The sequence below is a fragment of the Drosophila tropicalis genome, unplaced genomic scaffold (assembly GCF_018151085.1).
Source record: "Drosophila tropicalis isolate 14030-0801.00 unplaced genomic scaffold, ASM1815108v1 contig_158, whole genome shotgun sequence".
NCBI classification, from domain to species: Eukaryota; Metazoa; Arthropoda; class Insecta; order Diptera; family Drosophilidae; genus Drosophila; species Drosophila tropicalis.
The window spans coordinates 14,602-40,581 of record NW_027172602.1 but is presented as its reverse complement, the minus strand read 5'-3'; the positions used below and the strand labels follow the sequence as shown (position 1 = coordinate 40,581).

The window sequence follows — 25,980 nt, the reverse complement described above, 5'->3', positions numbered from 1 at the left end:
AAATGCAAAGTTTTTTTTTATAAATATATATACATACATACAAAATATACACAAATATGTATTTACATTTTTTATTAATCATATTACAAAGAAGAAAAAGACAGAAATCAAAATTGAGTCTTGTTAATAATTGCTCTGTAAAAAAACTGTTGGAATTCCTTTTAAGATACAACGCTATATATATATATATAAATATATATATGTAAATCATTCAAATATGCCTATTAAACATAGCTCATGTAGATATTAAACGATATGAAAAAGCAAATGCATACAGTAAATGGTAAATACAAATTTATTTGTAAACTTTAATAAACATATAAATATAATATTAAATATGGAAACAAAATGAATTTTATTTTTCAAAAAGGGTTTTCTGAGATCAGATCCAGTTGTGTTCTTTCTTTGTGGATTCCAGAGTGAAATGTGGTAGAAAACATATGGCCGAATTGGTTTAACAAGTCAGAGGAAAGACTAATATCATAGACCTGTTTAGTTCTATAGTTTAATCCTTAGAAAGCATTAGAAATCTTTTGATATTAACCTTACTCAAGAGCAAGAGCAAATGTCCTCCCCAAAAGTATGCAATATGTAGTCGAAGAATTCGTTTATTAAAGTTTTAAAAGAAAATTTTGTTGGAATTAATTATATACTTACAATGTCCAAGCAATAAATGATAAGCTAAGATCTTTACAACTGCTCACTAAGGTGAAATAAAACAATTTTTTTGTAATTTCGTTGTAATATTTTTCTTTTTTTTTTTATTGGAAAAATCATTGCGAGTCTTGGATAGAATGTTAATCATATTGAATAATGTATATATAAATATATATATATATAATTTGTACACATACGCATTTGCATACATATACATTATTCATAATTAAAAACTTTATTACATGACTACAGCTTTTTGTTTCGTTTTTTAGGTTTTTAGTTTGGTTTTACTCAGTAATATTATATGCGCAATTTTTTTCTTGTTTAATGGATGTTACCGATTCATTCACAATACATATATATATATTTCTATACATATCTACATGATTTGTATATATGTATACAATATATACGTACATATATATTAATTTGTGTATGTTTTAAAAAAGAAAAACAGCAAAAAAAAAAAAACTAATTAACAGAAGAATTAAGGAACACGTGCGGCAATGGCCGCCACGAAACAAGATCCTTCACAAAGATCCAAAATGAAATAGGATTTAGGGCATTAAATAACTTTATTCATTAGGTATTAATATATATGTATATACATATGTAAATGCATATGTATATACGACATTTGTGTAGGATATTTTTGATAATGATGATAATCAAAAATGAAAACTGAAGTCGATAGAGTAAATAACAATTTTTATAAGTTTGGTTCTTTTGCTTGAAGACAGGCAGAAATTTAGTAAAGAATATCTTTATGTATATAGACTGAGATAGATGGAGAGAAAGATTGACAAAGAGGGACAAAATGAAATTCACCTTGCATCTCATGCCATACAACACTTTCCACGTGAATGTTTGCGGTGTGTTGTTCTTTTGTTTTGTTCTTTTGTTGTTGTTCTACGAGTGTGTGTGTGTGTGTGTGTGTGTGTGTGTGTATGAGTTGTTGTTGGGTGGCTGGGATGACTATGTATGTTGATGATGTAGCAGAAATTTGTAAATCCGTCACCGAACACGCTTACTCCCCCCACTATTCCCAATTCTATGCCCAAACAATCCCACGCCTGTCATAACTGCGCCGTCGATGATGGTCGTTGTGGTGGGTGTGGTATTGGTGAGTTTGTGAATAGTGCCGTTATTATAATATTAATTTCATTTCTCTGTCTGTCGTGAAGAAACATTACTGTGGGAAAGGGGGCGGGGCAGAAGGGTAGGTATGTAGATGGCATAAGAAGTTACCTGATGGTAGGCAAGTTCTTCTTCTTCTTTTCTTAAATATTTCTTTTATATTTTGCTTCTTCATCATCATCCTTTTGCTTCCTTATCCATAACCTTTCGTCAACATTATCTTTTCTCTTCTCTTCTCTGCTTTCTCTGGAGTCTTTTGAATGTTTCACATCATTAATCCACATAAATTCCAGTGCTACCGCCAATTCCAGGACAACAATAGTTCCTGCAAATGTTCCAAGAGAATTAAATCAATAAAATGAAATAGGAAAATAGTAAAAAAGGATCAATTAGCGCTATATCAAAAGGATATATGTATATATTTTATAAGAGGTAGTTATTAATTTAGATTGATTTTGTGGTTTATGTTTATAATATATGTAATTTATATATATTTATATATATATATATGTGTGTGTGTGTGTGAGTAGTAAGTGTGTATAGAACGAAAACAAAGAAAAAGGTGTTTCTAAATGGCACAATGATGTCATCATAGTATGCACAAAAAGGTTGTTGGCAACTCTATCGATTTAGAGATCAAACCGTTAAGGGGGCTCTTGGGTATCCTGCCCCGTTCTCTCTACAGGGTGCTTCCAATATACACATACATATGTATGTATGTACATATTTTGTTTCGCCGATGTCGTTGTAGGTATTATTGTTTATTGTTCTTTTATTTTTCGTTTTTGTTAAAATATATGTAAGTAGTAGTAGAAAAAAATATAATGAATACAATCAAAATTTACCTGGTTTTAGCGATATTTTATCCTTCTCTCAACTAAATACATACATTCAGTTCTCTACTTTTGCCTCACTTTCTTTCACTCTCTGTCTCTCTCTCCCTCTCTCTTGTGTGTGTGTGTCTCTCTCTCTCTTTTTTTTCTCCCTCCCTCTCTTTCTGTTTTGGTTTCTTTAAGCCTGCTCTCCTAATTATAATCAATTTTGTATTTAAATTTAATATTTATATATTCAATTACCTTGTGGGGTGGGGGCGCGGGGAAACTGCTTCGATTTTCTCGCTTCATTCGAATTTGTTTGAGAATGATTTAAATGTAATTAGGTGAGAGATATATAGTATCATATATGTACACAATAAGTACATATATATGTACATACACATCCATATACACAAGAACAACAATTATGAGATCAAAGAAAAAAAAAATATTTAGAATGTAAAAGTTCGGTAGGCCGAATAACAGGGGGAATACCCTTTTCAAACATAAGGTAAAACAGAGGCGAGGTAAAGCAAATTAAAAGGATAAAATATCCTTTTATCGGACAATCAATGATTAGTAATGGATTTATCATATTTACATACATCTTGAACTCTTTTTGGGCAACAATTTGGAAAAGGTATTTGTGTGTGTGTGTGTGTGTGTGTGATTTGGCTGTAAGCATTATTATAGTATTATATTAATGGGATAAAGAAAAACAATTAAGTAAAGATATGTATGTACCTGAGCGATTCTCGATATTTGATTTTTGATTTCGATTTGTTGTGTGTCATTGATTGATCTTTCTCTGTTCTCTCTGCCTCCCTCTCTCTCTCTCTCTCTCTCTTTTTCTCTCCCTCAATTACTCAATAGATAGTCCTACATAGAAGATTTTATTTTTCATGTGCAAGAGGATTACATACCTCTCTTTTTGCAGCGCGGAAGGGGGGAAAATCTCTTCAACAAAATGAGGTGCCAAAACACTTTTACTTTCACCTTGAATATTTTTTTTTTTTTTGTTCTTTCTTTAACCTTATCGTATTCGTATTTATCAAATAAAATCAGAAATTAAAAAAAAACAAAGAATAGCACATGCAATACCTTTTTTTAAATTTAAGACTTATTCATAAAGTATTTTATAGCCCATGCAAATTGATCAGTGATCGATTGATTGGATTGGATTGATTGGTTATTTGAGTGTGAGAGGAATGAACAAGTTAGTCTGTTAGAGATTTGTATACAAAAATTGTCTCTTCTGTTCATTTATTTTTTAAATTTACTTCTCCAGAATATAAGTACATAGAATATTCTCTAGTTATTCTTCATTAAATCTTATTAAATCCGATTGTCAAATGCAAGATTTCAAAATCATCACGTTACAGTTAGATTTGCAAATTGTTATATACTTTAAGCCTCAATTTGAATTTTATTATAGGAAAATTTGAAAAGTTTAGGTTTTTCTCTACAAATAACAAATTAGTCATGTCAGTATACAAAAGGATCATGAATGCGTGTATGAATGTGTATGTTTCAGTTTGCAAGTATCTTTGGTTGGTCTGATAAATATACGTATGTAACTATACTTATGTATGTATATGTAAACTGTATCTAAAAGTATATATTGAAACGATCTACAATACTTTGTGTGGTTAGCTAGCTACATATTTTAATAATTGACTCACCTTGTGACAGTTAGTTATTGTATATTCATGGAAGAAAGTTCACAAACTTTATATACATAGATGTGACTTTTCTTAATGATTGCTGTTTTTTTTTTTTTTTTTTTTTGCCTGCTTTTAGACATATTATTGAAATGTTTTTTGGTTAATTATTTTTTTTTTTTTTTTTGTTTTGGAGTACCTCGGTTGCACGGGCTTGACGCTCGATTGATCGATTAGGTGTAGTTGTAGTCGGGATGTCTGTCCTATTCTGTGATGGTCATGTTGTGTAGCTGCACTGTAGAAAGGATTGCACACTTTCTCATGGATTGTTGGTAAAAACAATTTGTTAATAAGCATTTGGTTTTGTTCTGATGGTATTATATCTGGTTTTCCTTTCATTTTGTATATATATAAATCTATATATATATATATCTAGACTTTCATCTTAATCATATTTATATTTTCGTTTTCTATGATTTTCATTGTTAGCGCTAATTTTTTGCTTGTTGTTTGTTTTTCATTCTGTTTGTTTGTTTTTCCTTTTTTTTTTTTTTTTGTTTCCTTTTATGAATCTTTGATTTTGGTTTTTAGTAGCGACTTCTACTCCGACTACGACAATGCCGATCCCGACTATCGTGACGGTAATGGTTATGATGGCGACTACTGCTGCTCCGATTGCTACTGCTATTGGTTCGCGAATACGAGTGACCATGATGGGATGACGACTTATGATGATCTGTAGAGAGAGAGAGAATTAAGAGTAGAGTTAGCTATTTAAGATGGGGTCGTGTGCAGAAGCTGTACTTACGATGACGTCTATCCGATGGTTGACGATTCTGAATGTAGTCGCGGCTACGCTCACGATAATCACGTTGTTCGCTAATACATAAAAAAATAAATATTAATTTTACATTTTTGAAAAAGATTTTGAAAACAAGTTACCGTCTATTGTCGTAGGACGAGGAAGATGAATGGAAACGTTGGACCCGATCCTCGCGACGTCTTCGTTCATCTTCTTCGCGTTCCTTTTGACGTCGTTCATTGATTTCATTGACGGCGTTACGCAATTTGGAGTAACCCAAGTGCTGTTTACCCATCAAATGATCCTCGATACGTTGCTGGGCATCGCCAACAATTAGAAACGCTCCACATATTTCGCAAACCTTCATTTGCTTTTCGGGTAGAGTTTCATGTGACCAATTGGCTTGCGTTTTATTGGAGGCATCTGTTGATGCTGATGTTGTTGTGGTTGTCATCGTGCCATCTGGTGAGGTTCTGGAAGAGTTTGCCTCTGTACTATCCACTGACTCTGTGGCTATGGCTGCAGCATTTGGGGCATCTTCTGCCCCAGATTCAGGTGTATCCGTCTCATCCATTTGACTTGGACTTGGCTGACTATTGACTGGTGATTGAAGGGGTGAGGGATTTAGCTTTAACTTGGCATGGGACTCATATTGCTGCTGCAGTTGCTCTTTCTCCTCCTTGAGTTCATCGCAGAGTGTCATTAGATCCTGCGCCTGATCAACATCTCCACGTATGCCCGCCTCCTCGGCCTCGCCAAGAAGTTTGTTAATGCGTGCCTGAAGGCTCTGGAGTTGTTCCTGTTGCTTGGTCGCCAGGAGCATAGGTGAAGGTGTTGATGGTTGATCTCGCTGCATAAGTTGCAAACGTTGTTTCCCCTTTTGAATCTTTCTATCCACATCGTGCAGCATCACGTTGCAGAAGCGTAGAAATTCATCCTCGTATTGGCGTTTCCGTTGTGATGGGCGAGCTTCCTCGTATAATTGTTTGGCCTCATCGTCATGGATGCGAGCGCAGGGACCGAGATCAGCGCGTGTGTTGATAAAGAGATCGTGGGGGCAGAATTTCACATTGTAAAATTGACAGAACTGCAAACCAAATTTAATTATATTCAGTGAGCAACGATTTCAAGGTCGTGGACAAATACATAAACGAAGTATATGTATATACATATGTACATATATGATTTGCGACGATGTGTTCATGTAAGGAAGCCGGTATAAAAAAAAATTTAAAAAATTAAAAAAATATTAAAAAAAACAAAAGAAAAATGCACGAGAATTGACGAGATTATATCACCACGTTTTGACGACACACTTACCTCGGGATCCTCCCAATTAACTTTAAGCCCTGCTTCTGAAGGATGCAGATTTCGATTGCGTCCCATTAGCTCATCGAGCATTTGCCTGGCAGCGTCCACCATTTTCCGCCTCTGTGTCCGTGGCGAGCTGCCCTCGTTGTCGTCGTCTTGCCGATTGTTTTTGTATACTTTTGCTATATTCTATGTTATCCCGGACTAGGACTTGGTCGTCCGGCAGGCAATACTCTTGTTATACTACCCCTAATAGTAATTTAACAAAGTTCTAAACGATTTGTATATAAAATAAAGAATTTCAAGTTCCGCTATGACAGGGGATCAATATTATATTTGTAGTGTGACCAAATTATGATTTAGCAATTGCTAGTGTGTCAACACTGTTTCTATCGATGGTTGTTGGTTATCGATACGCAACGGGAATTGCACTGCACGTGCGTTTTGAAACTAAACAACAAACCAAATTGTTGTTAGATTAGCTACTGCCTTGAGCGATCCCTCCAAACATGGGCAACAAAAAGGGATTTAACGCCAAAGCGCGACAGAATCCGCAAACAATTGTGGATAATTCCGCCGCCAAGAGTGTAAGTTGCAACCATGTTCCTTTTGCGAGGATTAGAGACTTAACTTTTATTCCATGTCCAATTGTTTAGATACAAATTGATGCCGACAGCGTAGGAGCCACTGGCGCTGGCTATGATGAGGCCAATCCATTGGTATTGCCATCCGAGAAGCGTGCGACCAAAATCAAAGTGGATAAAAGACAAACCGTGAAGATACTATCCAAGAAGCAACGCAAACATCTCCAGAGTATTGTTGATAAAAAGAAGAAAAAAGAAGGTGTAAGTAAATATTTGACTGAAACAAAAATCAAGAAACCATCTTTTATATAACAATCTTTTATATAATTTATACGACAGCGAGCAAAGCTTCTGGGCGACTTGGCGGCTGTACAAATAGCCAATGAGGAACTGCAGCAATACACATCCATTAGCCAAGCCCAGACGGTGGGTTTAAAACGTTTGCACACACTTGATGAGTATTTGGCAAGGAAGAAGGAGCGGCAAGCTCAAACTGCGGAAAATAAGGGCACAAGTGCTCGTTTGAATATCATAAAAGGAGCAGCCAAGCGAAAGCTACTTATTGAAGAAGAAGAGGACATTGAGGCCAAGAGGAAGAATCCCAATGTAATCAGCATTGAGGAGAATGACGAATCCTCAGATGATGATTACGAATCCTCGGATGAACACGTTTCGCCACCTACAGAAAAGAATCCAGAAGAAACGAACAAAATAGTTGCAGTTCCACCGGCTCCTGTTCCCGTAGTTGCGGTTCCTGCAACTAAACCGATTGCCACACCTGCTGCTCCCGTGTCCACGCATCGTACGGTTTATATACAGGTTGATCGGTCGGACGAAGTCCAGGCTGCTCGATTACGTCTGCCCATACTCGCCGAAGAGCAGACAGTCATGGAGACAATTAACGAGAATCCCATTGTGATTGTGGCTGGTGAGACGGGTTCCGGTAAGACCACCCAGATTCCACAGTTCCTTTATGAAGCCGGCTACGCACAGCACAAGATGATCGGCATTACGGAGCCGCGACGTGTGGCTGCCATTGCCATGTCCAAGCGAGTGGGCCACGAAATGAATCTGTCCTCGCGTGAGGTTTCCTATCTTATACGTTTCGAGGGCAATGTGACACCAGCCACACGTATTAAATTCATGACCGACGGTGTTCTGCTCAAGGAGATCGAAAGCGATTTTCTTCTCTCCAAGTATTCGGTAATCATATTAGATGAGGCTCACGAGCGAAGCGTCTACACTGACATCCTGGTGGGATTACTATCACGTATTGTACCATTGCGCAACAAACGCGGCAATCCTCTCAAGCTAATTATTATGTCGGCCACGCTGCGCGTTTCCGACTTTACTGAAAATAAACGACTCTTCAAGGAGCCACCGCCACTGATAAAAGTGGAGGCACGTCAGTATCCTGTCACCATTCACTTCCAGAAACGCACACCAGATGACTATGTGGCGGAGGCGTATCGCAAAACTGTCAAAATTCACACCCAACTGCCAGAGGGAGGCATTTTGTTATTTGTCACTGGCCAACAGGAGGTTAATCAATTGGTAAGAAAACTTCGACGAACATTTCCCTATCATAAATCATCAGCCAAAAGTGAAGAGAAGAAGCCACAAGATAACACAAGTGCGCCGGAGGACCAGGAGCAGGAAGTTGAGCAGAATGGGGATCCCAAAGAGTTGGAGTTTGATATGAAGCGTGTAATACGCAATATACGTAAAACCAAAAAGAAATTTGTCACTCAAATCTCCCTGCCTCGTATCAATTTGGATGACTACAAGTTGCCTGGCGATGACACCGAAGCCGATATGCATGATGCAGCGGTCGAAGGTGACTCTGATCTGGACGATGAGGCGGATGAGGATGAGGATGAGGAGGTCGGTGAACAGTTGGCTGCCGCTGCTGCCTCTGGTACAACATCCCAACCTCTTTGGGTGCTACCGCTTTATTCGCTGCTGTCGTCGGAGAAACAGAATCGAATTTTCCAACCTGTGCCGGAAGGTTGTCGCCTGTGCGTGGTTAGCACGAATGTGGCCGAGACCTCGCTTACCATTCCCCATATTAAATATGTTGTGGACTCGGGACGCCAAAAGACTCGTCTCTATGACAAATTGACCGGCGTCAGTGCTTTTGTAGTCACCTACACATCTAAGGCGTCTGCGGATCAAAGATCTGGTCGTGCTGGACGTATCAGTGCCGGCCACTGCTATCGACTGTACTCCAGTGCGGTTTATAATGATCTCTTTGAGGACTTCAGTCAGCCGGATATACAACAAAAGCCAGTTGATGATCTAATGCTACAGATGCGCTGCATGGGTATCGATCGTGTGGTGCATTTTCCCTTTCCCACGCCACCAGACAGTGAGCAATTGCAAGCTGCCGAGCATCGTCTCTGCGTACTTGGAGCTCTTGAGGCAAGCAGCACCAGCAGCAGCAGTAGTAGTACTAGTGCCTCTATTAAGGATCTCCCACCGGCGGTCACACAACTGGGCAAGGTAATCTCTCGGTTTCCGGTAGCACCGCGCTTTGGCAAAATGCTCGCCCTTTCTCATCAGCAACAATTACTGCCATATACAGTGTGCCTGGTGGCTGCCCTTTCCGTTCAGGAGGTGCTCGTCGAAACTGGCGTACAGCGTACAGATGATGTGGGGCCTTCGTCAAATAAGTTCCATCAGAAACGTCAGAGCTGGGCAGCCACTGGAAATTATCAATTACTCGGTGATCCTATGGTTTTGATGCGGGCAGTCGGCGCCGCCGAATATGCTGGCACTCAGGGTAAACTAGATGAGTTTTGCCTAACAAATGGTCTTCGACCCAAGGCAATCAGTGAAGTGCGCAAGCTACGCGTCCAACTGACCAACGAAATCAATCTAAATGTCAGCGATGTCGATTTGGGTGTAGATCCACAACTGAAACCACCCACCGATGCTCAAGCTCGCTTTCTAAGGCAGATTCTGCTAGCCGGTATGGGCGATCGCGTTGCCCGCAAGATACCTCTAGCCGAAATCGCTGACAAAGAGGAACGTCGTCGTCTCAAGTATGCGTACAATTGTGCCGACATGGAGGAGCCAGCTTTCCTGCATGCCTCCTCGGTGCTAAAACAGAAGGCACCCGAATGGATTATCTATCAGGAGGCTTACGAGCTGCAAAATGGTGACTCTAGCAAATTATTTATACGCGGCATAACAGCCATTGAGCCCGAGTGGTTGCTTCTCTATGTTCCGCTATTGTGCAATGTGAGGCAAGTGCGTGAGGATCCAGCTCCGCGCTATGATCCGTCTAGTGGTAAAATCTTTTGCTATGTCGATGCCACCTTTGGCAAAGTCGGCTGGGAGCTGCCACTGGGCGAGGTGGAAATGCCGCTAAGTGAGAAGTCATGCTGGTAAGTTATCACCCAGGATTTCCATGATTTGTGCAATATTTTAATCCTGTTTCTTTTTTTATAGTTACTTTGGCATGTTCCTGCTCGACGGTCGAGTCTGTCCAAAATTGGGCAATTTTAAGCCCAAATTGAAGTCGACTCCCTCATCAATAACCAAATCTTGGTCCAATATGAATGACAAAGTACTGCGGTTTAAGCGAGCTTTGATCAATAAACAAATTAGCTCACGTGAGGCTCTAAGCAAACAATGGGAAAGTGAACCCAATTGTAAGTTGATTAAATTAAAACTTAAAGTACTACAACGTATGTAAATTTTTGGACCCTGTAGCTATTCTAGATAACCATCCAAGTTGAGGTTTGGATGGTTATACTTTTCCCTCGATATGTTTTCTTTGAATTTAATCTTCTCTTTTCATATTTGAAATTATAAAACTTACACAAAAGACAATTTAAAGAAATAATTTTGATATTATTTGAAATTTCTATCAAAGTTAGCCCTTTTAGAAAATAGCTAGAACCTATTTACAATGTTAGTTTGTGAATTTTTGTGATCATTGTCCCCTTAACTAGGCAATGAGCAGTTATCTTTATTATTTTCTGCGTTTCAAAGCAAAATACAAGTTTTTTTTAAGTTTCATAATTTTTTATTATGAAAATTAATAATGCTGGAATTGTTTTCTCTTTGCAGTTTTGCTGGAAGAATATCACGGACTGTTGTACGATGTGGCTCTTAGTGAATTGACAACCATTTGGCCACCACCAGCGACAAAAGTCGACTAATCACAAAAATGGATATCGAATTTTATATTCAGACAACAGAAAAAAAAACCTATGTAAATTTTTGAATCAAGTTATTTAGATGATGGACAAAGGATCGTTTTTGTATAACAAGTTTCGTTAAATGTTTATTGTAATTGATATATGTATGTATAATAATAATGTATATTATAAATATTGAATTTTTGGAAACAAACTAAAAACAATCTAAAAAAAATAATAAAATTAAAAAGAAATGAAATGAAAAAGTAAAACGGGGGAAAATGTATGTATGTTTAGGTGAAATGGGGTGGGGCGGGGGGTAGGAATTGGTGGATCTGGGGCAGTTAAGGGTTAAGGATTTGGTAAAGGATAATACAAATATTTCGTTAACAGCTAAGTTTCGATAGTTTGTTGTATTTTTGTTTTTCTTTTTTTAATACAATCAATATATATATATACATACATGGTTTTTGTTTTAGTTTATTTATATGCATGCATTTCGTTTTTGTTTTTTTTTTTTTTTTTTTGTTTATTTTCTTTGTTTACATTATCATAATTATTGAAATATTCCCTTTATGCTGTTTTATATTCCGTTTGAAGTTCGCATTATTGTTTTGCTACAATTTGCCAATAAATGGATTGCAGAATTAAAGATTTGGCTAGATTTTTGGACTATGTATACATATATAGTATATATGGGGGAGGGTTGGAGGGATTGGCGTTAAAATGGAATGATTAGGCAAGAACTAGTGTTTGCGGTTAGGATTGAATTGGATTGGATTGGGTTTTGGAAGGATGGATGCACATTGAGAATATGGACAAACTTGGTTTGTTTTATTATATTTTCCTTTTGCCCTTATATACAATTTTACTTAATTTCGTTTATTTTTTGTTTTGTTTTTTTTTTTTGTTTCTTTGTTTTTGTGTTTGTTATCCTTTGTGTGTTCTGTTTTGTTTTGTTTATTTGGTAACAATTTACTAGGAATTGCAATTGCATCGATGCATTGATCTTTTTGAAATGTTTGTATGTGTGTATGTATGTATGTAATATGTCATGCATTCTCATTCATGTTCATATCGTGTTTGCGATTCGTTTTATAGTCAAAAATTTTGTTTTACAATATTACTTTTTGCTTTTCTTTTCTTTCCTTTTTTTTTTTTAGCTAGGTAAATAAGCATCATTCTGATAATAATAGTAATAATAATGATAATGATAATAATAATAATAGTAATAATAATGAATAATAAGAGTAGTCAATAATTTAGTAATAAATGTTGCGATATACAAGAGTTTCCTTTTAACGCTTTCAAAATTTTCAATTTTCGTATCGGATTTTGTTTTTCTTGTCTGTGTTTTTTAGAAGCTTATATGCATATGTATGTACATATATAGTTGTGTAGGTGTGTGTGTGTGTGTGTGTTTGCACGAATGCATATGAATCTACATATGTGTAGAGAAAAATCAGTCTAATTTATTAAGGCAACGTGAGAGCTTTACATTTCATCTTCCTCGTCATCATTATCATCTCTAACTTTATCTGTTAAATATTCATTTCATTTTTGTTTAATGAACTTTCTCAGCAAGTTTTCCTATTCATTTGTTTTGTTGTTGTTGTTGTCGTTTCATCCGTCAGTTTCATCTATTATTCCAATATGTCGTTTGTATCTGTCCTTATTATGTCACTTCTTATATAACTAGGAAATTTGTTTGTTTAATATCTTTTAAACACTTAGAATATAAATTATATTTAAAATGTTAATCGTTTGTTTGGTTTTTTTTTTTTTTTTTTTTTTTTTTTTTTTAGTTTTACACTTTAGTTTAAACATTTGTTATTTAACAATAAATTTTGGTATGCTTTCTTTTCATTATTTGTTTGTTTTTGTTGTTCCATTAGGTTTAATATAAATTCTTCGTTAATTTTTTTTTGTTTTTTTTTTCTTTTTTATATTGGCTAGGCAAGGAGAAAAATTGTATGAGAAGCATTTGGTTTTCTTGTTCATTTTGTTTTGTTTTGTTTCGCTTTGTTGTATAATTTACTTAACAACAACATTATACTAAACTAAAAATTAAATTTTTATTAGTTCACACTCTCTCTCCTGCTCTCTCTTTTTCTCGCTCTCTAACTTGTTGCTTAATTTTCCTATATATTTACATACGTTTGCTCGTTGAGTATAATCTTAATTTATTATGTTTAAATTCTAAAATTTTTAAATGTAACTTCCCTTTTTCTATGTGATTACTGAGAGTATATACAAATACATTAAATTATAATGATTCATTGGAAATCTATAATCTTAATTCAGACAAATGTCATCAAGAAGTTGACTTGAGAGAGACAAAGTTTGTGGGTGAGACATAGAGAGAAAGAGAGATGATAAACTAATTCTAATATTCGGTTATCCGAACACACCTAAATAATTGCTAATTATATTCCTCTAGTGATAACGGTGAAATAATATCGGTATACGATACAAAAGGTAAATAAACGATGTACAAAAAAATGTGTAGCTTAATCAATAAACGAAATTCGACTTCAATAATTTTGATATTAACCGTTACCGTTTTCTTTTTTCTTTTTGTTGTTGCTGTTGTGGTTTTGGAAGTATTTTCGTATTTTATATATATAAGCAAGAAGAAGAAGAGAAGAGAAGTTATATTCTAATGTAACACACACATGCAAAAAACAAAAAAAATAGCTTTCTCTACATTTCTTTGTCTCTTCTTCTTGTACTGATATGTATTACATGTGTGTGTCCGTGTATGTATGCATATGGATGTGGGGGTGTGTTTGGCATGACTTGGCTTGGCAGAAAATTGTTAATGCAAATTCTGGATAAATACATGTACATATGTATATTTATACATCCTAAACTGTCGTGCCATCACTGTGATCCGTTGTTGTTTCATCTGTCTGCAGCAGTGTCTCTTCATTGTCCGGCGGACTCGCCTCTGCTTCTGTTGGCGGAGTCGTAGATGGTGTTATTACTTCACTTTCGACTATTATTGCTTTAGTTGCCCCAATGCCTTGTGAAGCATCATCTTCCACCACCAGAGCTTCTTTTGACTCGACTATTGTTGGTATTTCGACTTCCGCCAATGACTGATTTTCCACTTCAATCTGAATCTCAGTCACTGGAGATTCCAATTGCCTGCCAATGACCGTTTTTTCATCCATTTTTAGTTCTGATTGCTCATCTTTTTGAGCCGCTTCTGCTGCTGCTGCTGCCGCTGCCTCATCTAATTGCTGCAGCAGCTCTGGCGTCAAATCACCCACATAATCAAATCCCTCAAAGGCATCGACTATCGATTGATCTATTGCTGGAGTGGAATCATCGCTGCTCCCATCTACATTGGCTGCCGCTGCTGCAGCTGCCGCTTGTTTCTTTTTATCGGCTATTAGTTTCCACATGCTGAGCAAAGTGTTAAAGTTCATTAAATCTATGCCCGCGGGCGGAGCAGGCTGAGTCGTTGGCTGTGCGCTCTCCTCATCTTCATCGTCTTCGGAACTGCTGCTGCTGACTGCACGTATTTTGGAATTGTTACTGCTGGTGGTCGTGGTAATGCACTTGCCATCAGTGGCAGTGGAGGCATCTTCACCGATGATGGGCGTCAGACCGGCCAATTTCAGTTGCATGTTGTACTCATGGAATTCACGCTGAATGGAGCTACGTCTGGAACTGGCCATCTCTTCGGAGCTGCCCATAATTTGATTGTACTCGCGCAAGCCCAAATCTTCAACGGGCACATAGTGCTCCCCAATCTCGATCAGATACAAACAGCGATTGATGTGTGAGCGAAAGCGTACATCTTTGTGATTGGGCAACCAATAATGAACCACATGGCCGACCATTCCAGCACTAGGTTCCCAGTCTTTCCAAGACAGACGGCCACCATTGCGACGCATGCGATCACTGGGCCAGACTACTGCATCGATTATGTCCAGGCAATCGTAAATCTATGGACAAAATAACAAAGCACAATGGAGGAGAAGAAGAGAGAGATAAATGAATCTATACTTACGCCCGTGTCGTCCACTATGATGACCTTCTTGAAGATGTCAATGCGAGGCTTCTTTGGCGTTGTTGTTGTTGTTGTTGTTGATGATGACGACGACTGTGGTGCCGCTGGTGGTGTTGATATCGTTTCGTTTGTTCCCAGAGTGGCCGATGTTAGACATATGGGTCCTTTGGTCTTGCGTGGATAATCTCCTGGTGTGGTAATAATGCTGCCAATACCCACACCCAAACTACCCGATGAAGAGGACAATTTGCCACTTCGCGGACTTGGCTCATGTTCTACAAGATCGGCTCGGCCTCCTCCTCCCTATTTGTGGTATGGTCTCCTTCACTGAATCTCCACCAGCAACTCCTACACCAGTGCCACTGCTTCCCCCACTGGCTATGGGCAATGTAGCACGTCTCTCGTGATCCCGGGCCCGACAACTGCTGCTATTGCTGTTACTGCTACTCACCTGCAGCTGACTACGGCCACGCGGTCCACTGTTATTACCCCGTAGACCCATTGCCGAGCCCGATGCTGTAACTGATGATGGCGGTGGTAACTGATCTTGGTCCCGCTCTCGATTGAGCAGACCTGCAATCAGAGTGGTAGATGTTGGCTTCACTGGCATCACGGCCAAACCGCCACGTACCACAGCCAGACTGTCGCTAACATAGCTACCAGTTAGATTACCACCGAGATTGCCACCGGCCACATTGCCCGATCTCATACCAAAATAGGTATTCACGGTAAGAGTGTTGTAGAGGGGTGCCGATATGAAAACTGGAGCCAATGGCTCGACACCGCCGCTGACAGAATCTCCGCCTGTGCTGCTAGCCAAGCCCAGACCTGATCCAGCCGAGGCACCCACAGCCAGAGCACTTGTTCCGCTGCCACTGCCCAATTGAATGGTAGATTGCTGCTGCTGCTGTTCCATGGTTGATCCCGAACTGCAGCCCTGGCGACATCTCTCCCGTATGCGATGCCACCAGTGCAGTAATGTTTGCCTAATGGTCTCGAGGGTGATGGCACCGCCAATGATCTGACACAACTGGCCATTGGTGTCCGCATAGGAGGTAGTTAGCGGCGATACATAGATGGGATAACCAATGGGCTGATCACAGCTGGAGTTGATGATGTTGCGCAGGGCCTGTTTGGCATTTTGGATACTACCGCGTTCCGGGTTACGGTTACGCAGATAGATCAATTCCTGCTGCTGGCCGGCCCACAAACCGCGGACACATTCCCGATTCAATTTGATCACACGAAAGCTGAGGAACCGTTTCGTTAGCCTAATAATGCGATATTCATCGGAGCCATCCTCCATGACGTGCCGTAGGGCTAGAAGATTGGGGGCTCCACGCAAAACGGCACTGCGCCACACTGGATCCGCTTCATGGGAGATAACCAGCTCCTTGGAACAATTGTCGATGGCATCGTAAAGAGCCAATGGGTCAAGGAATTCATCTGGATTTGTAATATGATCTTGCTGAAGCTTTAGAGCCATTTTGACAGCCGGAGCCACCACCGAATGAAGCAGCTCCATGTCGGCAAAGACCCATTCGTCGCGTGGAGAAGTAATACGGAAATCGCCCTTGAAGAGAGCATGTAGGCCATGGAGAAAGAACTCAACGCCTGTCAGTGAGCTATGCGATGCAGTAGCCAAGGAACGACGCGCCAGCAGGCCCAGAGCCAGGCATAGCGAAACCAGTGGGTCTTCCTTTTCTACAGTGGTTAGCTTCAGTTTCAGAGCCGGCTTTTGGGTGGACGAGGACATGGAGCATCCTTGCTGAATTTGTTGTTGTACCGAAAATTGTTGATGTTGTTGCTGCTGCTGATGGATTGTGCTGCGTGGTGAGTCCTCCTTGCGTAGCATTTTTCCAGCTGCATTTGCCGTCGATGTGGAAGTTCCTGTAGCGGTCGTTTTGGCCAATTTGACAAAAACATTCTGATCCATATAGGTGACATAGCCACCCAGGCCGGGTGCACTCTCTGAGGTCTGGCGTGAGATGTTGGCAAAGCTATGCGAACTGCTCAACTGATCTACGCCACCGACTCCACCACCAACGCCGCCGCCAACGCCACCGCCGCCACTGCACACGGCTCCCGCCTCCTGAGTGACTCCCATGGTAGCACTCTTCTGCGGCCGACCGCTTCTCAGCTGTTGCTGGGATTGGGATTTCGCCTGACCACTAGCATTACTATTACCATGAGCCGATAAATTTGGTGTACTCTTTGAATCATTATGCGCAGGAGTCGAGCTGGACGGTGGCGGTGCCGACATGCTAACCGAGGCAGGTGCAGAGGCAGGAGTTGCCGGTGGTGGCTCTTTGGTCGCATTGATATTACGTCTTTCCACACAGAAATTAATCCATTTTAGGTAGACATAGCAAAAACTCGAACGGGTTATACCCACAGCTCGAAAATCGAAATCTTCATCCAAATTGAAATTGAATATTGGATCCAAATCAACAAATTGACGTCCCAAAGTATGCTGTAATGCATCCTGTATGGGTCCCGATGCCAGCCATTGTTCCAACTTGGGATTTCTCACCACATAGTATATGATACTCTAAAAATAGAAAAACATTCACTGAGGAACATATCGGACTAGTGAAGCAACGGAGAGACTCACCTTAATGTAATACGTAATAAGGACCTTGCGATACTCGAACACCTGCAAGGTGGCACTGGCCAAATTATCGGATATGGAATAGCCTTCGATCACATATTGAGCGGCAACCACCTGCCAAGCTAGCCAACGTGTCGAGAACATGGCATTGGCGCTCAATAGACGCGGCAAATGGCCAGGATCACAGCAGCAGCAACCATCGTTATCCTCCACATCTTCGGTAATGGCCTCAACTTCGCGTTGCTGGCAGTATGTGCCACGGAATTCCAAGCCGCGCATCTGAAATGTGCACAACCCGTTGCCCAGTTCGATAATATGCACCAAGCAGTTCAGATCATCCGAGGCGAGCACTTTGGGAATTCGAAACAAACATGATTGATGGGTTAAAAATAATGCAAAATAGGGAAAACTTACCAAAGCAATCACCCTGATTGACATTGCCCCAGCGACCCATTAAGAGATCACCACACAAAGAATGCTGCAGAGATCGTGTAAGATGCTCATAGAATATGCTATTCAAATTATTATCATCCGCCCCAAGATCTCGCTCCAATTGGGAACTAAGTCTAGTATTTGAATGATCGATGCGGCGTGTATTGTAATCTCGCTCCCAGAATTTAATGGGACGCACATACGATGTAAGAAAGATAGCACTGCCCAGAAATGGATTCAATGGTGTCGATAATAATGCCGATATGCCTGCCTGCAGGAACAACATGGCCGAATGAGGCACACTAAAGGGCTGAGCAAAGGCATGAAAGGCTGATCCCCAAGTGATCTGCCAAGGGGCAATATACGTCACAATGAATTGGAGCTAAAAGAAAAAGATAAAAACCAGAATAGAACATGACCACATTGGAAGAGTCTATCAGACAGTGTAGTTTCTTACCTTTAGAAGAAAATCACAGCATTTTCGAAAGGCCAGAGATACAAAGAAATAGTCAATGATAAAGGTTTCCGTGGCCATGGCAAAATCAATGCGAAATAGCAAAACCGTAAAGATAATTATCAAATATTGATTCGTTGGATCCGAATAGGCATTGCGCACAAATTTCAGAGCACACACAGTAACAATCAGGGTGCCCCACGGTACACCGAATTTATCCGCTATCAATTGGGAATCTGCTGTCAGCGATGAGATGGCCAACAAGGGAAATAAAACGTTTCGCTCCAAGACACTCAAATATATGTAGAATTTCTCAAACCACATTATTTGCGGGGCATTTAGCACCTCGAACTGGCCAAATTCCTTTTGACGCAGCAGGGGACGAGCAAAGCAAAGCCATGGCATATGCTTCCGCATTTGGGGCACAGCATAGTGCAGCAGGAAACCCAAGGCACCGATAAAGGCATACAGGACGACATTGAGATCGGGCTGAAGGACTGTGAACACAGTGCTGCAATGCAGGCCGAGAACACAGACACCGAGTAGAGTCATTACAACGAGATCGTTTTTCAGTCGTGTCGTCACGGTAGCCTGAAGTTTACGTGGCAAGGGATCGGGTAGATCACTGCTGCTGGTGCTAGTGCTGCCATCATTGCTGCTACCTGTTGTGCTATCGCTAGTGCTAGTTGAGCGCAACGGGCATGGGGCTGAGGCCGGGACAGTTGCTAGTAGCGGTGGCTTATCCGATTGAGCAAGTATTTCACCACCATCGGTGATGTCCAGTCCATCAAGACCAGCGGGCGTGGCATCTGTAGTGGCTGTACCAGCACCAGCTGTCAATGTAGACATATCACCAGGATTAGTAGCCGAGGAATTGGACACATTGTCCTCTGCATCATTATCGTGTTCACCAGCATCCGGTTCGCCATCATCATCGGCCACTTCCGTTTCCGAATTATTGACCTTTGTCTCAACATCATCGTGTACTGACTGCTCCTTGACAATGTGCTCCACTGATTGCTGTTGATGCTGCTGCTGCTGCTGCTGATCAATCGAGGCATACGAACTGGAGGCGGTAATGGCTCTTTTACTGCTGCTTAATGTCTTGCCCAATGTCTGGCTACTACCCAAGGAAGATGCCTTCGATTTGCTATGCTTTGGCTCCAATTCGTGATCCGGTTCACCATCCCCAGATTCTAATTTATTCATTGAGCTTAGCTCAATATGCTCTGATTGCTGCTGCTGCTGCTTTTGCTTTGCTCCGCTGCTACTGGGGGCCAATTGTAAATTAACTCCAGCTGCTGCTGCCTGCTGATCCTGCCTCTGGCTGAGATCATCATCGTCCTCATCCCGATACGTACTCACAATACATGTCTTGATTAGACGCCACAAATGACTAAAATCGCTGGCCGAGCGTGATAAATGATAGCCCAATGGTATTAGCATGGAACAGAATATAGAGAATAATATAAACTGGGTGCCCCTATGCTCATCCAGGGCTCCATATAAAGGTCCATAGAGCAGCATCACAGCCAGTATAGAGCGTATAACGCAGAGAAAGGAGCCTAATCACATAGATAAAAACGAAATTAGCATCCCTTTAATTAGGACGAGGATATAAAATGTGTACTCACCCAGTAGACTGCTAGCTGCATTTCCACCAAATACATGCATATCAATCTGCTCCAGCAGGTACATAAGGAACGTATTAATTTGTGGACACAAGCCCACCGAAAAGACAATGGGAAAGCATAGTAGGAGTATGTATAAAGCTTCCAAAAGATGGGCCACCACCTCATCGGGTGAATAGCTAATGCCAAAGAACATCAAACGTTCCGGCGGTCTCTCTCTGTAGTCCGTATCAAGACGTTTTAGCAGCAGAAGGATCCCGCCACTGAGGCAAAAGTAAATTGCACGCGAATAGGCCACCGTTTTGTTAAATCCGTGCACCGGACTGGCTGCATCCGGTTGAACACTCTTAACCAGCGAATACTGAGCCCCAGCGATAACCGCACAAAAGAGCAGAGCACACAGATCCTTGTAATGATTATGCTGGAGAATTGCCGCCCCCAGGAATGCCACCAGAGTGCACAACAGGCCGGCCAAAACAACATGCACCCAGTGTAAATCACGATCGAAGAGTGCCAACAATTCTAGACGATCCATGGCTATTTTAAACTCATGCTCCTGACCGCACCACTTGAAACGATACTTGTAGAAACTCTTGGGTATGGAGGGTTTCTCGGCAGACAAAAGACACGCGGGGCGCCAGTAATCACAGTATGGAGCAAAATGCCCATCCACATTCAACATGGGTTGACTAATTTGACTGATTTGGCTTATCTGTTGCTGACTGGGATTTGTGGGTAGGCCCAAACTGCTGCTGGCTCCTCCAGCTCCAGATGCCACTGTTGCTCCGGCCATGCCGCCATCACTTGCATTGCCAGGCACCACTCCAACACCACCACCACCATTGGCTGCAGCATCGCTAAGCTGCTGCAATGCATCCAGATGATTACGTGCCACTTGTCTTTCGCTACGTATCACATTCATTAGACCCTGCAATGACAGAGCCGTGTTAGGGGGACGAGAGCTGCTGCTGCTGCTACCTCCTCCTCCTCCTCCGCCACCCATCAGCAGACTAAGAGCCGCCTGCTGCTGCTGTTGCTGCTGGGAAGAATTCGATGTCTGCAAGTGTGCTTGAGCTTGAACCTGAGCTTCAGTTGCTGCCGCCAATTGCTCGCACATTAGTTTCGCATCTAGGCGCAATTTATCGCGGGCCATGGATCGTTCAATATGCGTCATATGCTCCACACTGGAACTGGAGGCGGGATAAGTGTTCTGCATTGCCTGAATGGCATCCTGATAGAACTGAAAGTGGGCACTAGACATATTGGGCGGCACAATGCCTGGATTGGCCGGTATGGGTGTACCATCTGTGGCAATGCCTGCAATCGGTCGTCCCCTATCGTCCACCGCCCCGCCATGCATTAGCCAAATCATCTTATGTATATCAGCAGTTAGGCTATCCGTCAGACTAATGCTATGTGTTGAGTTGGAGGAGGAAGAATTACGTGAGGCCAACTTGGATAGCGATTGCTTAACCAGTGCAAACTCATGACCAGGCGGTGGTATAGCCTCTACTTCTGTTGATGAACCTGCAGTACGTCGCCGACGCAGTTCATCCACTTCGCGATATTTGACCACCTTGGGTATGGCTCCCAGACTTTTGGCTGCCATTTTCGAAGAGCATGGCTGCTCTTCATCCAGATTCGATTTTGATTCCATCGATGAAGCGCCAGCCAAAAGTTGATCCTTGGAGCTGGCACTCACCTGTTCGCAATCACTGGATGGACAACCGGAATCGGCCTCACTACGTATGGCCAATGGTGGTAGTGGTGGCAGTGGTAGTGGTGGTGGTGGTGGTGGCGGTGGTTGTCGTGGTGGTGGTTGAGGTGGTACTTCAGCTCCAGATTGTGCCGACCAGCTAGGCTGACTCAGCTCTTGGCGTAGCAATTTATCGGCAGTTATTTCCCGCAATGTTGCCTGTTGCCGATGGCTACCACTAAGCAGAGGTGATCGGGAACCCGTATTATTGTCGGTCTCATCGTCATCATCGTCACCACCAGCAGCAGCACTTACTGCTCTTCCGGCTTCGCTTGCACCAGCAACACCAACCTCAACAGGTTCACAGGTCTTAAGGACATCGTCCAGTTGACTATGCGTCTGCTGCAATTCGCTGAGTATATGCTCGAGATTATCATCGAAATCCTTAAAGACATCATCATCGTCATCGGCAAGTAGTCCGCCCACATCGGATTCGGCGCTACGATGTGTCTGACTGCATCCCAATGCCCGCGGTCGACGGCGGAGCGGTACATCGTCCACCTCATCATCATCGTCAGCATGCTCGTTGACCGCGGATCTGGCAATGTCCACTGGTCTGCTGCTGCCGTTCTCCTTATCGTTGCCATTATGCTCCAAATGCTCAACAATGGGATACACTGGCTGCTCCTCGATTAGGGCTGTTGTCGATCCACAAGCACTGGAACTGCCAAAGATTAGACTGCTGCAAGTGCTGCCTCCTCCTACGCCCACACCCACACCAGTCGCTGATGCCATTCCTCCTGATGGCTCGCCATAATTCTGGGCGGGATAGAGATTAAGATGCTGATTACGTACAAGGCTTTTACTGGGCGGTGGCAGAGGATTTCGCAATTGTTGTTGACCCGAAATGGCCTCGACACTGTTCGGATGCGGGCTGAGATTTGATACAGATGCTTGGGGACACATAACTTCCAGGGCGGCGCTCTTGATGCGCCTAACCCCAACAGATGATCCGCCACCCATTCCTCCAACACCGCTACCGGTAGACATGAGACCTGATGATTTTGAGCCCTGTCCACTGTGCTTATGATGGTAACTGGTGGCATTGGAATGTCTTCGTCGCTTGATACCAGTCGTGCCACCACCAGCCGCTCCACGTAAACCGGCTCCTCCGGAGCCATTGATCATGCTGCCGGCATCAGAACCACTACCCAGTCCTCCGCCGCCTCCACCACCACCACTGGCCCCGGCCAATTGCAATGCAGACATTGTACTGGTGGGATCTTTGCGGATTATTGCTCCTCCTAGATGATGATGATGCAGGTGATGATGATGATGATGGTGGTGGTGATGATGCTGGGCACGAAAAGGCGCCGACGTATGCGACGAAGGCTGTTCGATACCCAAATCCGATTTGGTATAGCTGTCATCCTCCAGATAGACATCCGATGAAGAATCTGCAAGCAGCAAATGTATCTCTTGAGGAGTATGTTCTCTACAAGCCAAATGATGCTGGTCATGCCTACCCAATATCCATGATTGTAATGCACTTGCCACGCCCCCGCTACCTGCTGAATTGCGTACCAAACCCAATTCCAGATCATCCAATTCGTTAGCATTGCCGCCATCTGCGCCGCCTCCAGTTCTGCTACTGCTGCCGCCGCCTCCAATCACGGCCAGGGTACCAATGCTGCTGGGTTGAAGAATTGGCTGAAAGAGTCCCAAGCCATTTTGATGCTTCAGCCGTTCCTCATGCGTCTCAGAGCTACGATGGCGTTGCAGACGTGACGATCGTCCAGGATTCCCAGATCCGGCGGCTGTTGCATGTGATGGTGCAATAACAACTACACCAGAGGAGCTGCCGCTACTCAATGCATCACCGCCACTTGCCACGGCGGTATTTAAGGGAATGAAATGCTGTCGGGAATTATTGACATTCACCTGACCGCGGGTCATTTTGCATGGCTGTGAATGCAGGAATGAAGGAGCCACTGCCGTCGCTGATACCGAAGCTGCTCCTGTGGCAATTGTGTCCGATTGATTACGCATCAGCTTGTGTTCCGTAGACAAGTGGGAAGCGGCTGCTGTGTCCAGACTGCTTTGACGTTCCAGACGACGTCGATGGCGACGGCTAAAGACCTCGGAACATTTGCGAGACAAATGACCCGTACGGGTAGAAGTTGCTCCTCCACCTGCAACTGCATTTGTTGCCACAGTTGATGGCATTGCGCCGCCTCCTCCTCCGCCGGCTGAGCCACCACTGCTACCGCCATCGGCACTTGTCCCACTGCTAGCTGCTGCTTCCACCACCTCCGGATAGACAGTGAGATATTTACTAAACACATCTCCGGCGGCACATCCCTGGGATGCGGCAGCCATAGCACCACTGGCACTGCTACTCCTTATCGACTTAGTAACACTGGCCGAACCGGCCAGAGATTGCTGATCTTGCTGGCTTCCACCGGATAGAATGGATGGAGCATAAAACATAAGCTCAATGGACTCAGAGCTGTTCTTTCGATGCACATCGACTTTAAGATCTGCAGGATAAGAAAAACCAAAAGGAGCTATTAGATGGAATAGTTGGACGGGATTCAGCGGGATCTTTTACCAATTATACTGTTCACGTTGTCAATGGACATTATGCTATTCTCCTCACTCGCTTCATTGATTGCCTGCTCCACGGAAATGCGCGACCCACCTGGCCGTATGACCTTCATCTCAATGCCGCCTTCATCGTCATGATGGCCATGGCCATGGCCATGACGTGTTTCTGTCTCCTTGGTGACCTTGAAGAACTGACTCTTTAGATTCACCTCGGACATGGTCTGCGCCCTGTCGTAGAGCCGATGGAGAGCCAAATTTGCCACCTTCACCATCAGAATGGTGAGGCTGGTAACAGTGCAATACACAAACCATGTCAGCCAAGTGCTTGGAAAATACTGCAAAACAATTGAGAATAGAATCCAAATGAATTCTGTTGCGTGATGGGGGTGCTAGAAATCTTTACCAGATATGCAACAAATGGCGAACAGAGCAAATAGAGCCAGAGGTACAAATGTACCACATTGCAGAAGACACCCTGGTGCGGATCATAAAAATAGCCGCCGGTCAGTGAGGCCCACACGCCCTGGCGCAGTATTTCCAAGGTCTGCGAACCCATAGTGGCCTATACGGCATCTCTATAGAAAGAACACGCGCCGTATCTATAGCCGCACAGTGTCACGGTGGAGGAGAGGGAGGAGGGGAAAGGGAATGGGACGGTGGGATTTGGGAAAAGGGAGATTTTCAAGCGGGATGTTTATGGTGCTTGGGATTTGCGACAACTTTTGTTTGGGAAAGTTTTCTTTACTACGGTGTTTTTTACACTTGGATTTTATATTTGTTTAATGACGAAGTGTGGCGGGGTGCGGCGGGAGCTGGGGTGGGGAACCCCTGTAATTAATATTGAAACACGAGGCTCCGCTGGACAATGGACAAACTAAAAAACGGATGACACGACGTTCACGATGACGAAGACGGCGACTGCGACTGCGACTGCGACTGCGACGGCGACGACGACGGCGACGTTTGCTGCTGCTGCTGCTGCTGTTGCAGCAACTGACAAGGGGAAAATGTAACTCGAGCGATGACAAGGGAAATGTGTAATTGTAATCTAAAAAAAATCTTTCACTCAACTCGATTTGTTGTTCATCTAATTTTCTTTTGTTGTAGCTATCTAATTTTTTTCTTTTTCTTTAGTTGTTTTTCCTTTATTATTGTTGTTGTTTTTCTATGCGCGACGCGACGACTTGAACTGATTTCTACCAGTGTGGCCAGACAATGGAACTGATTTTTTTGCCTGACTATGGTAACACTGTTTGGTGCGGGAAGACACACTGTCAACTTCGGCGGTATAATCAAATCTTTTGAAATAATAACCAAATAATAAATATTTGTATTGATTATTAGCAAGATAAATTATATATGTGTAATTAAATTTTAAATTTTATCAAACGAACGAACAGAACATAACGAACA

At 42.3% G+C, this 25,980-nt stretch overlaps 3 protein-coding genes across 5 annotated transcripts; 1 reads left to right on the top strand and 2 right to left on the bottom strand.

Annotated features, from left to right (window-relative positions):
• Positions 1-1,348: 1,348 nt before the first annotated feature.
• On the bottom strand, positions 1,349-6,724 carry LOC137586661 (luc7-like protein 3). Of its 3 annotated transcripts, none has more exons than XR_011033814.1 (5): positions 6,393-6,724; positions 5,213-6,159; positions 5,079-5,149; positions 4,292-5,006; positions 1,349-2,119 (listed from the first exon to the last, which is right to left on the bottom strand). XR_011033814.1 is itself a non-coding variant. In XM_068302778.1 (4 exons), the coding sequence occupies exons 1-4, from the start codon at positions 6,492-6,494 to the stop codon at positions 4,858-4,860; spliced, it is 1,269 nt and encodes a 422-aa protein (XP_068158879.1). In that variant the 5' UTR covers positions 6,495-6,724; the 3' UTR covers positions 3,856-4,857. The 3 variants fall into 3 exon arrangements, 1 of the variants encoding a protein (XP_068158879.1); XR_011033815.1 differs by having other exon boundaries at positions 4,470-5,006; XM_068302778.1 differs by lacking the exon at positions 1,349-2,119 and having other exon boundaries at positions 3,856-5,006.
• A 70-nt stretch (positions 6,725-6,794) lies between these two features.
• kz (putative ATP-dependent RNA helicase kurz) lies at positions 6,795-11,320 on the top strand. The gene is made up of 5 exons (XM_068302490.1): positions 6,795-6,970; positions 7,040-7,228; positions 7,307-10,356; positions 10,421-10,623; positions 11,045-11,320. Exons 1-5 carry the CDS (start codon positions 6,893-6,895, stop codon positions 11,134-11,136), a joined length of 3,612 nt encoding a protein of 1,203 aa, XP_068158591.1. The 5' UTR covers positions 6,795-6,892; the 3' UTR covers positions 11,137-11,320.
• pcx (pecanex) lies at positions 11,231-25,750 on the bottom strand. Its single transcript, XM_068302493.1, has 10 exons — positions 24,971-25,750; positions 24,572-24,902; positions 23,487-24,500; positions 20,268-23,417; positions 18,637-20,198; positions 18,162-18,561; positions 17,751-18,097; positions 15,491-17,687; positions 15,137-15,432; positions 11,231-15,071 (listed from the first exon to the last, which is right to left on the bottom strand). Exons 1-10 carry the CDS (start codon positions 25,121-25,123, stop codon positions 13,983-13,985), a joined length of 10,539 nt encoding a protein of 3,512 aa, XP_068158594.1. The 5' UTR covers positions 25,124-25,750; the 3' UTR covers positions 11,231-13,982.
• Positions 25,751-25,980: the final 230 nt, after the last annotated feature.